The 16068-nt window shown below is 43.8% G+C and overlaps 1 protein-coding gene across 1 annotated transcript in view; it reads left to right on the top strand.

Moving 5' to 3' along the window:
• Nucleotides 1–4452: 4452 nt before the first annotated feature.
• SLC38A9 (solute carrier family 38 member 9) overlaps nt 4453–16068 on the top strand; it is a 49600-nt gene continuing 37984 nt past the window's right edge. The window contains exons 1-2 of the mRNA XM_075527353.1: nt 4453–4677; nt 13332–13480. Coding sequence (XP_075383468.1) covers nt 13377–13480 — 104 coding nt within the window. The 5' untranslated portion in view covers nt 4453–4677; nt 13332–13376. The remainder of the gene's footprint in view (nt 4678–13331; nt 13481–16068) is intronic.

The following is a 16068-nucleotide window of genomic DNA, read 5'->3' as shown; positions in this document are numbered from 1 at the left end:
TGTTATACCAGGCTTAGTAGAGAAAAGAAAGAGGGCTAAATTCCTGGCTCAGGAGTTTTATTTATGTTGAAGTGCAGAAGAACATAGATAGAACTTGTATCAGTTCAACGCATCTGTTAAAAATTGTGGCAAGTACTCTGACTCTTCTGCTTGTGCTTCTGAGCTGCTGGTGCAGTGTATGTCTTCTCTGTGCTTCTTCTTGTGCTGTGGAATAATACAGCAATGCTTATTCTGAAAATCGTAAAGGAAGTATATATTGTTCCATAACTGTGATAAATACTGGTTAACCTGCTCCACCATATTCAACAGATTTTCCTCGTCAGAAAAACTACTTGAAAAACTGTGTGCCTGTTTGAGAACTTTAATGTCTTCTGTTGCAGAGAAGCCGCATCAGCTCTGTAATTTTGCAGTGAACATCTGAATGTCTTGTAGGGGCTTTGGGCAATGATAAGGCAAATTCCCACAGCAGATGGAGGTTATTGGAGAGTTATTGGTTATTTTCACCTTACTCATTGTCAGTTTAGCCCTACCCCTTTATAGCTGCTCATTTTTCAGGAACGAGGACAAGACACAGGTTGTGCTCAACTTAGAATGCAAAGCAGCTGAGAAATGTAAGAACCAGGTTCTCTCTCTCACAGTGAGCTTAAAACTGTGCCACTAGATGATACATATAAGGCTGTCCTTAGTGCAGGTAGCAAAGATGGCTGCATGCAGTTTATAGCTTTCAATAAGTGATCAGTAAGATACACAATGTCCAAGGATGAAGAACTCGCAGTGGGAGCACCTCTGTGGGAAGCGTATAAAGCTATTTACAAGTTCCTGAAGCAGCATCTGGAACTAGCAGGGAGGCTCACGAGCTAAATTTTACCCACTGTGCTAATGCCATAACACACCATTTTATTTTTGCCTAAACAAGGAAATGGAGTAGGCTGCTTCATCAGCCAAAATGGCTTCTGTTTTCATTGCACTGAAGCTCTATTTTGGATGTCCCTAAAGAAAAAGAGCAGTATGTCTGTTTTTCTGAGAAATTTATGGTTAATGGCAGACGTACTACTCTGGTACATCTAAGCCAAACTGAGAGCTTTCAAATTGTTCATCCTCCTTTCCATCAACAGGTCACCACTCCCTCAGTTTTGCCAGCATAGCTTCATGTTCAGCACTCCCTAACTTGCTCAAGGAGATACCATTTAGGTGAATACTTCTAATGGTAGACATAGGGAGCAACCATGAATGCAGTCGTGGTGTGCCACCATGATCTGTAATCAAGGGTGGTTAATCTCTTAGTTCAGTTTAGATACAATCAGATGTCACAGCCTCTAACTAGTAGATGGACTTGGAAAGTTCTTATCTTCTTCCTCTATTATTTTGATTCTGCTCATTGTAGGACACTATCTGCTTGCTCCAAATTACTTCCCACTACTTCAGGAGAAGCCAAACGATGAGATTTTGTGAATGCAGAGAAATTACGTGGTAAATGTAACTAATTTGTTCAACTCAGAAGATTCTTCAGGGAGCTACAACTCTTTTTTTTCTTTTTCCTAAGGCTGCTAACAATCTGATGGTAAACCATGGTGGCAGGGCACAAGTTGCACAAGATGTTTGCTGACTACCCTGCAGGTCATTTTGTCCAACCAGCCCCACTCAAGCAGAGTCTCCTAGAGCCAAACGAGAACGAAGTAGTATCCAACATACATAAATGGTGTCTTATACAGTACATTCAAATGGAACATGGAGCTACAGATCACGAGGAAAACATACAAAAGTATATTACAAAAACTTATAGAAGGGTAGGTAATTCTGTTTGGCTCACTTGCAGTTCTTACAATAAAACATTTTTCCTAAGCATAACTCTTTTGAGGACTGTAGTTGGTGACCAAGAACGCAATGAAATACACATCATCTATGTGCTATAGCAGTAACTGTATGTCTTTCATAGCATAGGACACAGAGGACAGGCTTGCAAGAGTAAGACTAGCTGCTTGCATGCTGAAAAAAATCAGTTCTTCACACATCTCCACTTTTGCGGGTTTTAGTTCAATTCACTTTCATAGCACCAGCATGTGGTGTTAGCATTACATTTCAAATTCATGTGATAGCAGGTGGCCAGACTTCCTGACTCATCGACCAAAATCTTAAAATATCTGTGGTGGGTTGACCCTGGCTGGACTCCAGGTGCCCACCGAAGCTGCTCTATCACTCCCCTCCTCAGCTGGACAGGGGAGAGAAAATACAACAAAAGGCTCGTGGGTCCAAGATAAGGACAGGGAGAGATCACTCACCAATTACTGTCATGACCAAAACAGACTCAACTTGAGGAAATTAGTTTAATTTATTACCAACCAAATCAGAGTAGGGTAATGAGAAATAAAAACTAAAACACCTTCCCCCCACCCCTCCCTTCTTCCCAGGCTCAACTTTACTCCCAAATTCTCTACCTCCTCCACCACAGCAGCGCAAGGGGACAGGGAAGGGGGGTTGCAGTCAGTTCATCACACGTTGTCTCTGCCGCTCCTTCCTCCTCAGGGGGAGGACTCTTCACACTCTTCCCCTGCTCCAGCATGGGGTCCCACCCACGGGAGACAGTCCTCCATGAACTTCTCCAACGTGAGTCCTTCCCATGGGCGGCAGTTCTTCATTAACTGCTCCAGCGTGGGCCCTTTCCATGTGTCCTTCCCATGGGGTGCAGTCCTTCAGGACCAGACTGCTCCAGCCTGGGTCCCCCATGGGGTCACAAGTCCTGCCAGCAAACCTGCTCCAGTGCGGGCTCCTCTCTCCAGGAGCCTGCTCCAGTGCCAGCTCTCCATGGGCTCACAGCCTCCTTTGGGCACATCCACCTGCTCTGGTGTGGGGTCCTCCATGGGCTGCAGGTGGATATCTGCTCCACCATGGACCTCCATGGGCTGCAGCCTGCCTCACCATGGTCTTCACCATGGGCTGCAGGGGAATCTCTGCTCTGGTGCCTGGAGCACCTCCTCCCCCTCCTTCTCCACTGACCTTGGTGTCTGCAGAGTTGTTTCTCTCACATGTTCTCACTTCTGTCTCCAGCTGCTATGCACAGTTTCCCTCCCCCCTTCTTAAATATGTTATCACAGAGGCACTACCACTGTCGCTGATGGGCTCGGCCTTGGCCAGCAGCGGGTCCGTCTTGGAGCCTGCTGGAACTGGCTCTGTTGGACACAGGAGAAGCTTCTAGCAGCTTCTCAAAGAAGCCATCCCTGTAGCCCCCCCCACCAGAACCTTGCCACACAAACTCAGTACGATGTCTAAGAGCCACAACGGATACTTGGATTCCAAGAGTGGCTCAGAGGCAAAAGATGATAGTGAATTTGCTGGGCTACAGAGAACCAAGAGTTTTGGTCCGACTCAGCTTGCGTGCAGCTGAATTTCAGGATGACAGGTGGTGTTAGTCTCCACTGCCTCATTTCCTCCCACAGTCTGAAATTCAATTACACAGCAGTTTTCTTGAGGAAACAGTCCTGCTGCTAGCCATACAATCTGGTTTGTACAGTTTAGGATTTGTGTCTAGCTTGTTTTGTAATATGGTTCTCATATGGGGAAGCTCTCTGCTGTCTTCCTTGCATGCAATTCAGCAGTTTTCCCAAGCATGAGCTATAAATATCCCTAGAATTTTAGTTTAACTAGGGTTTCAACTGTGAAAACGACATGCTCCCAACTTGATTTAACTAGGAACAAAAAAACCCCTTAGGATTAAAAATAGTGAATTTCTAACATGTATGCTGATTGTCCCTGTTGTCCAGTCTGCTTAGCAGTCCTTTGCTCAGCAAGTGTTGCATACCTCCCTTAGCAGGTCAGGAGACTTACGATACATCATTCCCCACAGAAGGCACTTCGCAGTCATGCTAAGAGCAGTGTGGTTTGTCTTGGCAAGGATTATGTCTACACTTTTTCAACATACTGACTGCAAAAGCATGGAGGCAAGTGGGTGAGCTTTTTTTTTTTTTGATTGGCACCTCATCAACAATCACCAGAAAATCCAATCTTTTCTTCATGGCTGTTTGGTAAATGCTTGTCCATACTGTAATGACCTCACTTGAGAACTTGGTCAGGCCCAGAGCACGTTCTGTTGTAGGACATGCACTTCACAGCAGTGACACCAAGCACCTGGAGGAACATGCACTTGACTGCCTAACTCGAGACTTTGTTTATGAAGAAAAAGAGGAGGGAGGCGAGAGCGCTACCAGCAATAACCGTGGCACCGCCTGCCCCAAACCGAATCACCGGGCTCCTCAGAGCTACAGCGACCATTTCGGGTTTGGTTTACCACGGCTACTAACCCCGTCGGGGCCTCCCCCCCGCCCCCCGCTCCAGATCGAGCGCAGGCGATGCCGCCGCGCGCAGGCGAAGAGCGGGAAGCGCGCGGGCGCGGCAAGTCCTGCCTGCAGGGAGGCGCGCGGCCCCGCCCCTTCCCGCCCCGCCGGCCTCGCGCCGCGCACGGCTCCCTGGGAAGCGCAGTCCTGCCCTCGGCAGGGCCCGGGCGGCCTCCCCAGCCGAGCCGCCCGCGGGAACTACGCGGCCCGCCACGCCCGCCGCTGGGGGCCGCCGAGAGCCTCCTGCCACCGCCCCGGCCCCGGCCCCGGCTCGGGGTGCTTCCTGTTGCCGCCGCGGAAGCGCGGGGCTGCCGGAGCGGAGTGAGGCGGTGCCGTGCCGCCGCCGCAGGTAGAGCAGTCGCGTCTGTTTGTGTGGCGCCAGCTGGCAGCGCCCTCAGGCCCGGCCAGAGCGCGGGGCGGGAAGGACGGCTCAGCGGGGGCGCGCTGCGGGGCCCTCGGGGCGGGGAGGCTCCACGACCGTGGTGCGGCGGGTGTCGCTGCCTCACCCGCTCTGGCCGGAGCGCCGCCTGCAGCCCGGCTTGCTCAGCCCCCTGAGGGGGGCGGCGGGCCGCCCGAACCGAGGCGCTGCCTGCCTTCGGGGCGGGCCGCTCCGCTCTGCCGCGCCGGCGGGCTCCGAGGCGCCCTGCCTGCTGCCGAGGGCGCTGGATCTGCGGGGAGGAGGAGGCCAGGGCAGGAGCAGCTCGGGCCGCAGAAACTGACCGGTGACACCGTGTCTGGTTCGAGTGTTACGTGGGAAAACGAACAAGACGTCGTCTGATATACAGAAACGACATGAAAGCTTTTCGGGCGATTCATAAGTCAGGGAAAAGCTTACGTAGGTTTTAACGGGCCCGGGGACCCAGTAACTTTAAAATGTTAAATATTTAAGTTAATTCCTAAGGTGATACCTTTACGTTGTTATATCTATTTCTTTACAGTCTCCACAAAAAAAATCTATAGACAAATAATAGATGCTTTATCTGTCAAAGATAAGTCAAATCAATGTTCCATTTCTTCTTAATTCTACTTAAATTTATCATCTGGCAGTGACCACATACCCATTGGTTCAGTCTGAGGTACACAGAAGCTCAACAATGGTGCAGCTTGTATATTCAAGGGGTTTTTTTCCCCAAAAAGTTATTAACTTACATTGCTTATACAGTTTTAATCATCTTCAGCCAATACAGTTGTAGGAGAGTATGTACAAGCTAACTGGTGGCAAGCTGTCCCAGTTTTAAGGAGCTCTGAAAGTATGCTACTAACTCTTAGGACCAGCATAGCATTCTTCAGTCCCTTCTGATGGAGAACTCACTGTCCCAAAAGAGGAATCGAGGAATTCTTCTGTCCTGCTTTGAAGTCCTTGTCTTTCAGTGTAGACCCTGGTTATTTCTCACAATTTACATGTGCACAGCCTGCAGTTTACTTGAGATTTATATCTTGAGCTTTATTCATCCATTCATCTGCTCAGAATTTAAGAGAAGACCAGGTCACACCAACTAGCACTTTTAAAAATAATTTTCCTTATTTGAACTAAATACTTTCATTAGTGGATTCTTGCATTTAAACCATGAGTTTGAGGTGGGGTTGTAGGAGTAGTGACTTTAAATAAGAAATGAAACAAAATGTGTCCACAGTTTAAATTGTCACAGTTTTATTTGTGTAATCTAATTGACTGGAAGCTATCCTTTTAAGAACCACTAGAAATCTCAAAGAAAACTGCTGTTGCACGTAAGCACAAGAATAGCTTTTGGTGGCAAAATTCCTACCAAAATAATTTAAGACTGCAGTGTAATTAAACAGGTTGAAAAGTAACAAGTTGTAGGTGACTAAGTTCTGTGATCGTTTATTTTAAGGTGCGTGACTTCCAAATTAAGAGTTCTGGCTTGGTCTCTGATGGCTGGTCCACTGGGTCTCCTGTGCTGGGAAATTGTTACAGAACCACTGCTAACGTCTGTGCAGCAACTTCAGCTTTAGTAACGTGGAGCATAAACAGCTCTGAGAGCTCCAGCTGCTGTTTTTCCAGCATCATGTCCAACTGCACTGGTAGCCATGATGGCATGGTAGAGGCTGTGGTGCTAGTGCCCCTCTCTACCTTCCTCCCTCTGCCCTCTATGGAGGGTTCTCTGATAAACAGCAGTCCTACAAAACACCTAAGCGCAGCCTGTGCTCATGGGATGACTAGGATGACTGACTAAATGAACACAGTTTTGTTCCTGCTGTGGGGTAAACCTGTTTGGTAACCCTCTTACTTGGCCTGGGCTGTAACTCTGAATGATCTGTTAAGATGGGTGTCTCATCTTAAAGCATTGACACACACATCTGTACCCGAGCTATAAACTACCATTGTTAGATTCACAGTGCAAGCAAACTAATATGCATTTGTCATCCAGTACAAAGAAGGTCAGGCCACGGCACAGCCACCAGGCTAGAATGAGGTTTCTAAATCTGCTGGGTCCTTGTCTTCACTTCCTTGAAGATTTTCAGACTTGGTAACCAGGAGAGAGAGAGAGAACCTGAAGGCAGTGAAAGGAGAAACCCACAGGGGCAAGCCAGTGAGGACTAATGAAGGTTTAGCCCTGTTCAGATTACCATCTGAAAGTCATGTGGAGTGTAGCCCGGAGTGGGACTGGGAAAATTATCTTGTGTACCCCTAGGTATTGCTGCAGAGTTTATGACCAGCAGCAGAAAGCCTGGATTATTAAATTCTCATCCACTTGTTCCCTTTTGCTGCCCTGCTGATGTAGTGCTTCAGATGTTTGTAGGAGAATTCTAAATAGGGCAAGAGGGCATACTAAGACAGCTTCACCACAGGCAACCAGTGACATTATATCCTGAAAAGAAAAGGGACAACAGGATTCAAAGTCTATGCAGACTTTTGACCGTTGAAAGATACCTTGACATTAATGGTGTTCGAACATGAAGGTGATCAGATATTAATGATGATTAGGACTGTGTTGGTAACATGTGATTGGAAAAAAATAATTGCTGTTTTAAGCCCTTGCCCAGAAGAGAATCCCAAACTTATTTTAGCATGCTAAAAGTTTGGACAGATTTTTTATATTGGAAAGAGTAGTTCAAATTTTCCTTCTAGTTGTAGCCATTCCTTTGTAAGTGAAAGGAGGACAACTGAGTGTGCTTTAAGGCAATGTACAACAGTTCTTAAAAGACACTAGTGTCAACATTGCTTCAAATTTTTGGAGTTTTTGGTACTAGAAAGGTATGTCAAGAATATATTTCCTTTATCATGGCTGTTGTGGAAGATCTACCTTCTTATCTTAATAACTATGCTAGATACAGCCATGAAAATTTAGGGAGGCTTTTTCAACAGCACTTAAAGCTGACTTTCATGGGGGGGGGTAGCAAAGCCAGAGTATCTCCTCCAGGAGTCAAATGCTTGGAGGACTAAGTAGCAGGTAGCTGTTACATGATAGGTTAGGAGTTTCACAAGCAAAAGCAAACACTTTCCTCACCAAAGCTGAGTTGGAAAGGAAAAGTGATATGGGTGGAGAGAAAACATTCTTACAGCCTTTACCGCTCAGCAGCAACGCAGTATGCTGCAGGAGAAAACATAAAATTTTTTCCTTTGTTCCTGGCTTATCCATAAGATTTTTGTTGTGGAAGAATGCAGTTAGCACTCTCTCTGATCTTCATCTCTGTTGTCACTAGTAGAAGTTAAGAGAGGAGGGACATGATGTTTGTGGCAGAGGACAGAAAGCAGGTCCCTGCAGGTGAAAGAAGAGAACCTGCAGAAGAGTAGAATGGTGACAAGCAAAGAGCAGAGGACCTGGAGAGACAAGAAGGATTTTTAGGAGAGAACATAGGGTGCAATACATTGAGGAGAAAATCCCTATTTCTCATTCATTACCCAATATGTTACAAAGTGAACCTAGTATCTGTGCGCAGATAAGTAAACACACAAACCTGTGTTTAAAGAGACAGAAGTTGCAAAGTTGAAATATTCAAAGGTTGGAATATTAAATTTAGTTAAGTTTAATGAAAACTAGAGTTGCCTGGGCAATCTTGGTTGTCTTGGTATGTATGAGTTATGGTATTGATTAGAAATACTTAGTTATCAGATCATTATTTTTCTCAAGCTGGACAGTTCTCAGAATATGAAACGTTTTGTTAGAGCAGCAAAGTGATAGAGTTCAGTTCACTTTTGCATGAGACTGATCTGCTTTATTTGCTGCTCAGCAAACTGTAACTGTTCCTCTTGGACGTTTTTTGCAGTGCTTAGTACGAATGACAGCTAAGTTTTACGTAAAAGTTAATTTCTCTTCACAACACATCTATGAGCTAAGGCAAGTATTAGCATTATCCTTATTCTAAGGATAGGGAATAAAGCATAGGAAAAAAATCCACTAATTTTGAATGCTCAGTTTGAGAGTTACTTGCTTGTTTTCAAAATATTTAACATCATTCAGCGGTGCACAGCACAAATGCTCTTTTCTTTTGCAGCATTACATGAAGTAGGTTCTAAGCAGAAGGAGAAAAACGGGGAGCATACTGTCAGAAGTAGGTGGTACCTCAGGCCATGGTTTTAGTTATGCTTCTAGCAGTATTGCCTTCTTTGTTCCAAAAACCATACCCGTGTCTCTTCAACTGGACAGTGAAACTGCTGGTTCTGCAGAACTACAGCCCAGACAACCCCAAAGCAGACCCAAAACAATTATCTTCCTCTTTAGATTTATTTTTTTAGGCAGGTCTATTTCCCAGTCCTGTTCATTCCACCAAGACAAGAAAGAAGACAAATAGCTGTGCCACCACAAATAGTGGGAGGAAAGACTTTGAGAATGAGCAGTGGGGAAGAGCGATGCCTTTAATTCATAGCACTGCTGAAGACAAAGTACCATGAATCTGTATCACCAATCCAGGTAGACTACAGCTAGCAGAAACCTCTTTCCCACTGGCAGGAAAATCCAGTTTGACAACAGAGGAGTCGGGTATCCTTAAAACAGCCTTCTCCATTTCCAAGCAGCCATATGTTAATTCCCAGAGATCCATAGTAATTCTCTGAATGCAACAGTGGGCTTATGGAAACTGTAACCATGATGTATCATAAAATATGCAAACAGAATGAGATTCGTCAAGCAACTTTGGTTTTTACATTAATGCTTTTTACATTAATTCTTTGTGTTTGACATGCCAGTCCTGATTATAGGCTTTTAAGACCATACAGAGAATACTGCATATAATATCACAGGTTTTTAAAAGAAACCTTTAGAATGAGGTGAACATATATCAGATACCCAGTATAAAAAATTTTTTAGATAACTAAGGCACTAGGAGAGTAAGCAGTTGAGAAGAGGTTATTGTAATGGAAAATGTCAGGCAGTATGTTCAGCTAGCACAACTGGCTCCATCCAATGTATTAAAAATGTTTATTGAGAATGCAGTCTAGCCAAAAGGGGTAGAAATTAGATAAAGGAGAGGTTAATCAGGTTCATTCTTCTTCATTTTGATCTTTTGCTTACAATTTTCTTTTAAGCTGTACTGGCTCCAGCTGCAGCCTTTACATATATGATAGCTGCATCTATTTGTAAAGTAATCGGTTTGCTGGTCATAAGCTTCACCTGTCTGTTCTCAACAATAAGCACTTAAAAAATAAACTATCTTCACCAATCCAGCTTTTAAGTAGACCCTAAAGAGTCGGTAAGCAACAACTCCGTAAGCCCCAAATTGTGCTTTCAAGCCACACTTAGCGTATGCTATGTTTTGGAAGGATTGTATTTCTTCATGGAATACTATAAAATGTTCTGGGTTCTTTATTTATAGCCATGGTGCGGAGAAAATCAAACTGGTGATCAATGTTGTCTGTATTTGTCAGATTGAATTGTAAAGTACAAATACATTATTTACAACAGGTTTTAAGGAAGGGATGTGTTCAAAGTAGTATCTTAAATTAGCATTTAAGGTCTGCTTAATCTGCACCATAAACCAGGTCCTGTGGAAGGAAGGGATTTCAGTACAGCAGTCTTCTGGAAAATTCTGGCTAAAAACACTTCTGAGTATTTGGGGTTTGAATTTATTTCTAATTTCAGTTCACCCATTAGGAATTTAAATTTTCATCTGCATTTTTATGGCTAAATCCAAAGTGTCATTTAAACTCAGAGTGTTGCAAAATGCAGAACAAGGGATCTGTTTTTAAGACCTAGGTGTATCTATTCAGAAAAACCATACAGGATGTTAAGGTGAAAAAGAGAAAAGAATGGAATAAAAGAAGATAATACATTACCAGTCTTCTACCTGGGACCACTGGTGAGGTCTTAGAAAGAAAGAGGCTGTAGACTCTAGAGGTGACAATTAAAAGAAAAAAATAAAAGCCCAGGAAAACTGCTGCCTTCAGGTGTGGTCAGAGGGATGCAAGAAGTGTTTTGCAATGGGAATGGCAGAGGAGTAGGTGGATATCTGTAGCAGTGTCTGAAATCTATGGGGCCTGTAGTTTTGTTTCAGAAGTATTTGGCTGCTGGAGGAAGCTGATGTGCACTGGGGTGAATTTAACAGTGGGAGGGTACAGGGTGTAAAAGGAATGGAATGTACTGTGGAATCAGTAGGGAGGAAGGTGACCTAGAGCTATAGAAAAATAAGGGAAATCAATAGGAAAGAAATTAACAAGAGGGGAGCTATTAACATGGTTTGGAAAGGAACAGAGTGCCACATGAAAGGTAATAAAAATATTGCTGTGAACTAAGAAATCTCTTTGTAAACAGTGCTTAGTAAAGGCAAGTTTGGAAAGCAGTTTTGACAGTGTAGAGGAGAGATAGAAAATAGAGAGGAAATGAGGAGCAGGAATTCAAAAGCTGAGCATCACTAGAGGAGCTGAGAAGGATGAGAGCAAGTAAGACGTTCAGTTGAGGCCAAAGAACCAGCAGCAATGATGTGGAAGGGAAGGACTTTAGGGTAAAGAATCTGAACTGATGGCTTATAGAAGGGCTAGAGTGGCCAAATAGAGGAAGCAGCAGGTTAAGGTAGGTAAGAGAAGCCCCATCTTGGAAAGGCTTTGGAAAGAGGAGAGTGTGACAGCAAAAATGAAGTGCAAGAGAAAGAGGATGCTATCAGGGAGTGCAAATAAGACTCTTAAGATTGCCTGGATTATTATCACTGATCGCTTATTATGTCCTCTCAAAGAGCTGAAATGAACAAGAGAAGATCATGCCTTTAAACTTAGTAACTTTATTCAAATCTCATCATGGATGCTGATACTAGGAGGAAACTGGCACCACTGCCAGGTGAAATGGCTTCACCCATGCACTATTTATCCCCTCCTTTGCACAAGCACGCAAGCATGTGCAGCCAGACAACAAGCTCCAAGCTCAACACTGATTTGGATTTAAAGCAAGGGAAAAAACAGTTAATTTTCATCTTGATCAATCTTCCCAGTCCAGTTTAGTGTGGGATCACACAAATGCCCTTGAACTGTCAAGGGCAGGACTAGTGCTTTCAGTAGTATTTCCATGAACTGGAGCCTCCAGTGGTCCCCTCCCCTTGAGAGCAGAGAGCCATTACCTGTGCTCAGCACACTGGGGGCAGGGAGGCAAAGAGGGAGGTGGGTGCTTGTCCTCTAAAATGCACTTCCTCAACAGGTTGAGCCAGTCTTAGTGCTTCTGCAGTCGTCCCCCCCCACCTCCTTCAGTGTTCTCCCACTCCTCCTTTAGCAATTGTTTGAACCCCAGAGAGTTGATGTGGTTGAAAACTGCTGACTTTCCTTCCTTTTTCATCCTCTCCTTCAGATTCTTTGGGGTTTTTCTGCTGGAGGCATTACCAGGATGAGCTAATAATGCAAGAGAACTGGTGACATGCAGCTAGGAAGGGATAGAGCCATGTCAGTGCTTAACTTAGGTTGATGTAATTTCTGGGATTGGGCCTTTACAGTGTATTTCCATGAGGACACAGAAGGATGATACACACCTTGTTCTTTCTATCTTACCTTCCTGCATCGCCACCCCAGGTTTCAAACATCCAGTGCCATCTTTCCTTATCTTGTGCCAGCTCCGGTTCTCATCTGTCTTTCCTGTCTAATGTTCTAAAGCATCAGGAAACAGCCCCCTGAAAGAGCAGATAATTCTACCATTTTTGTTTGAAGAAGGAGTCCTGGCTGAGGAATTCTTCAGGAGGTAGCAGGGATGAGAGCTGTTAAAGCCATTACGTTTGTTCAGCTCCACACGAGACCGCAGCAAGTCCCATGTGAGGACTGTAATTCAGACTAAGTAGAATTCCATTAGCTTAAAAGCGATCTGCTCCCCATTGTTTGGCCAGGAGTGCTCTCACTGTGTGTAATATATTATTATTAATGCATTATTAAGCCATTCATTGCCTTTAATTCAAAGAGCCTGGACACAGTACACTGCAATAATCCGATCTTTATTCTGGGAAATACACTGGAAAACTGCATATGTGTCTGCTGCAAAGTTTGAAGTAATTTAGTGAAACAATAGTCTCTAGTAACTGTGATAAATTGCTCTCAGCTGTACTGTTACGAATTGGAAATACAGCTCCTTTAAAAATCACACTGGTCTTACAGTGGATGCAGTAAGAAAAGGAGTCCCGTACTTTGAAAGCAGGAAGATAAGACCTACATACGAATATACTTAACGTTAATTTGCACATGGTAGACTTGATTCTTAGCTGTGGTAGCTCAAAGGAAATTCAGATTCCGAGCCCCACTTTTTACAAACCTGTTTCAGTGCCTGTATAAGCAACAGCATCCATCATATTCCTTTAATTTATATTGCCTGTTGCGGGGCTAAAAGAGGTTCAGAGCACAATTGTACATTGAGCACTTTACTTAAATGGATAATGTGTTGTAAAAAATACTGTCCGCACTGTACTTGCACTGTGCTGTTTGCATTATGGAATGAGAATTCTCAAGTGGCAAGTTGAAGGGATTTTCTGGTGATTTTCACCCCAGGAGCTTCTGAAGCTGTGGGACTCTGCCAGTGCTAAATTCGTAGCAGGGACACAGTTTTACTAAATTGGAGTTGTCTCGTTTCCTTTTTTTTTTAGGTCAGAATAGCTGACAGAATCTAGAAGGAGGCACATTCACCAAATATGGAAGAGGATACCAAACCTCTCTTGGTTCCTGTGGGAGGCGATGAAAGCAATTATGGCATCATGAATATACAGTTCAATCCAGAAGATTTTAAGTGCAAAAGGTATGAGGAAGACTGAACCTACAGAATGATTACATAGCAATGAGTTGTTTAATCTTTGCTTTTAGCATTGCAGCAGGATCCTACAAAGACAGAAGACTTAACATTTGGAAACCAGGATCTGAGTACAAACTGTTCCTACTTTGTCTCTATATGATATTATTTCCAAGCACCAGGTGAACAGATGTTCATATTGTGTTTTGTTTATAAGGGTAAGACTTTTCTATTGACATCACTTCAGCGAGAGTGCTCCGATAAGAACTTGGCATGTGGCTTTTACAGTGCTCTTCAAACACTGAATAGCGTGTGTATACTGAAGCATGATGGTTTTTATTTAGCACAACAAACTGAAATGTTGAGACTAGGTAAGAAAGCTTGCCAGATGGTGTAGATAAATGGCTGTCGGTATGTGTAAATGGCTCTGTATGCTCTCTGCAGGTGATGCCGGAAAAATGCATCATTTGCTATTACCGAGGGAATTAAGCAACCTTTACTGCCTTTGAGAAAAAAGCTGTAGTATTTTTTGAGATTGAGCAAATATGAAAAATTTGGCAGCCCAGCCTTTTTGCCATGCCTGTGAAAACAATGCATATCTAGCTAAGTGGTTGTTTTGCATGTTTTCTTAGGAGTTTAACAGCTCTGTTCCCCGAAAGAATCAGAGTGGGAGACTTCCTCTGCTGTTGCAGTTAAGATTTCTGTGAGCTGGTCCTGGAACCAAAACCGAGATTGGAGTGGGAACTAACCTTCTAATGCTAGCTGGAGGCGGCAATTCTGCTTTTTTAGACAAAGGAATGGGACTGTGCTACCTCTTGGACTCGGTTCATGACTTTTTTGCCATTTGCATCCAGCATCGTATTTCAGTAGAGCAGTTTTCCTGAAGGAACTGAAGATGGCACTGTTGTATACAATATCTTCTTGTTGGGGCCCACTTCAGCAAAAAAAGAGTTCTTAATGATAGTGTTTTGCTGCTGTCCCAACCTGCAACTTTGGAAAGCTGTGAGAGCCTGCTCACATGTCAGCCAGGGGCTAAACAATCTGTTTTTTCTCTGCGAGCAAAGGAAGGAGGATAAGGGTCTGAGTGAGCCTGGGGGAACAAACAGAGCACAGGTGTAGGAGCATACAGAATTGTATATATAAAGATTAGGAAACAGTAGAGTACTTTCAGGTGGGAAAAGGAAATGTGCTAAATGAATTCTTGCTTTATGTTCTTTCTGAGGAGTGTCTGAGGCCCTCCTGGCATAAGAAGACTGCTAATTTATATGGCTTTTGGGAGCTCCTTGTGTTGGGGGAAGTCTATGTGTTGTGTTTGACGAGCCATGGGCTTCAGGTGGTGTGGTGATGCAGGAGTAACGAGAGAAGTTTTACACCTTTGTGATATATCGAAATGCCAAGATCCACTTTTTGAAAGTGACGTTAGGTATAGCTTCCTCATTGTGTGGTTTTTTTTCTTGTGATTTCTTAAGTTTGTAGACTCAGCTTCATAAAAGGTCATAGCATGTAGCATTTGGTTCCCTCCCCAAAAGCGGAAGCGTGTACTTGGATTGTGTTCCCACCTCCACAGCCTCCAGCTTTGCAGATCCATCCTCTTTGTCTTTATTGCTCCTCCCTTGAGTTCTTTCTCCCATTTTCTACAACCTAGTCTTTTGCCTTCCAAGCATGCAGAGGCACAAAGATGAAGGGCATGAGCCCTGAGATATCAGGAAAGCGTGGGAATTGTAGTGGGACCAAACAAGGCTGAACTCCGTCTCTGCATATTAGAAAACGCGGTGCCATCTTTAGAAGAAGGAATGAGGAGGAACAGGCCATCAGGGTCTACCTCAGGCGTGGTCAGAGCAGTGGGTGTTTGAAGGGCTTCTTCATTAGAGCTTTAGGGAGTAGCAGCTCCAGGGAGAGAGGTTTATCTTGCATAAAAGTATCAAACAGTGCAAGTGCAATAGTACGTGCTTTGCTCTGCTCAGTTTGCTCCTTTTTTTAACGCACTATTCAGAAACCTGATCAGATGTTGGTGGGTGGTCATTTTGCTTTGATTGAGATAGCTCTTGAAGTGTTTTGCTTATCATCACTGTTTGTCTTTCTTAGTGCTGTTCTGCTCTTTTGTTTGGGTTGTTTGAGATTTGATGGCATTTACATAGTTATTTGGTTTTCTTAACAGCTTGGAGGATTTGGGATTTTTGAAAGGTATGCTTTTCAGTGTTTACATAAGAACAATAAGTTAATTGTTTTTTAGAGTTGTAAATTATTTTGTCTAGTATTTTTTTGCTAATTTGGGGAAAATATAAAGCCACCTTTAATCCTCCTAAAGAGGATGTTATTGTTCTTCACAATGACCGGAATTATTCACTCCGTATTAGGTGTGTTTTGCCCATTTTGTAGGTACCTTTAAAAACCAGAATGTCATTGCTGCCATAGCTTATTGATGATTATGGCATGCAAGAGAGGGAGCTTCTTTTTTTCTTCTGACTGCTCTTTAAATCTGTTGCTTGTCAACAGATACTGCAGTTGTCTTCGGGAATACTTGAACCTTCAAAGAAACAAATGATGTTTTGTGTTAGTTGTTTTGCATATGAAAAAACTTGACAGTGCCCCCTGCT

Source organism: Mycteria americana, chromosome Z (genome assembly GCF_035582795.1).
Source record: "Mycteria americana isolate JAX WOST 10 ecotype Jacksonville Zoo and Gardens chromosome Z, USCA_MyAme_1.0, whole genome shotgun sequence".
Classification (NCBI taxonomy): Eukaryota; Metazoa; Chordata; class Aves; order Ciconiiformes; family Ciconiidae; genus Mycteria; species Mycteria americana.
Note: the sequence above shows the minus strand (reverse complement) of the source record. Positions and strands in the feature narration are given on the sequence as shown.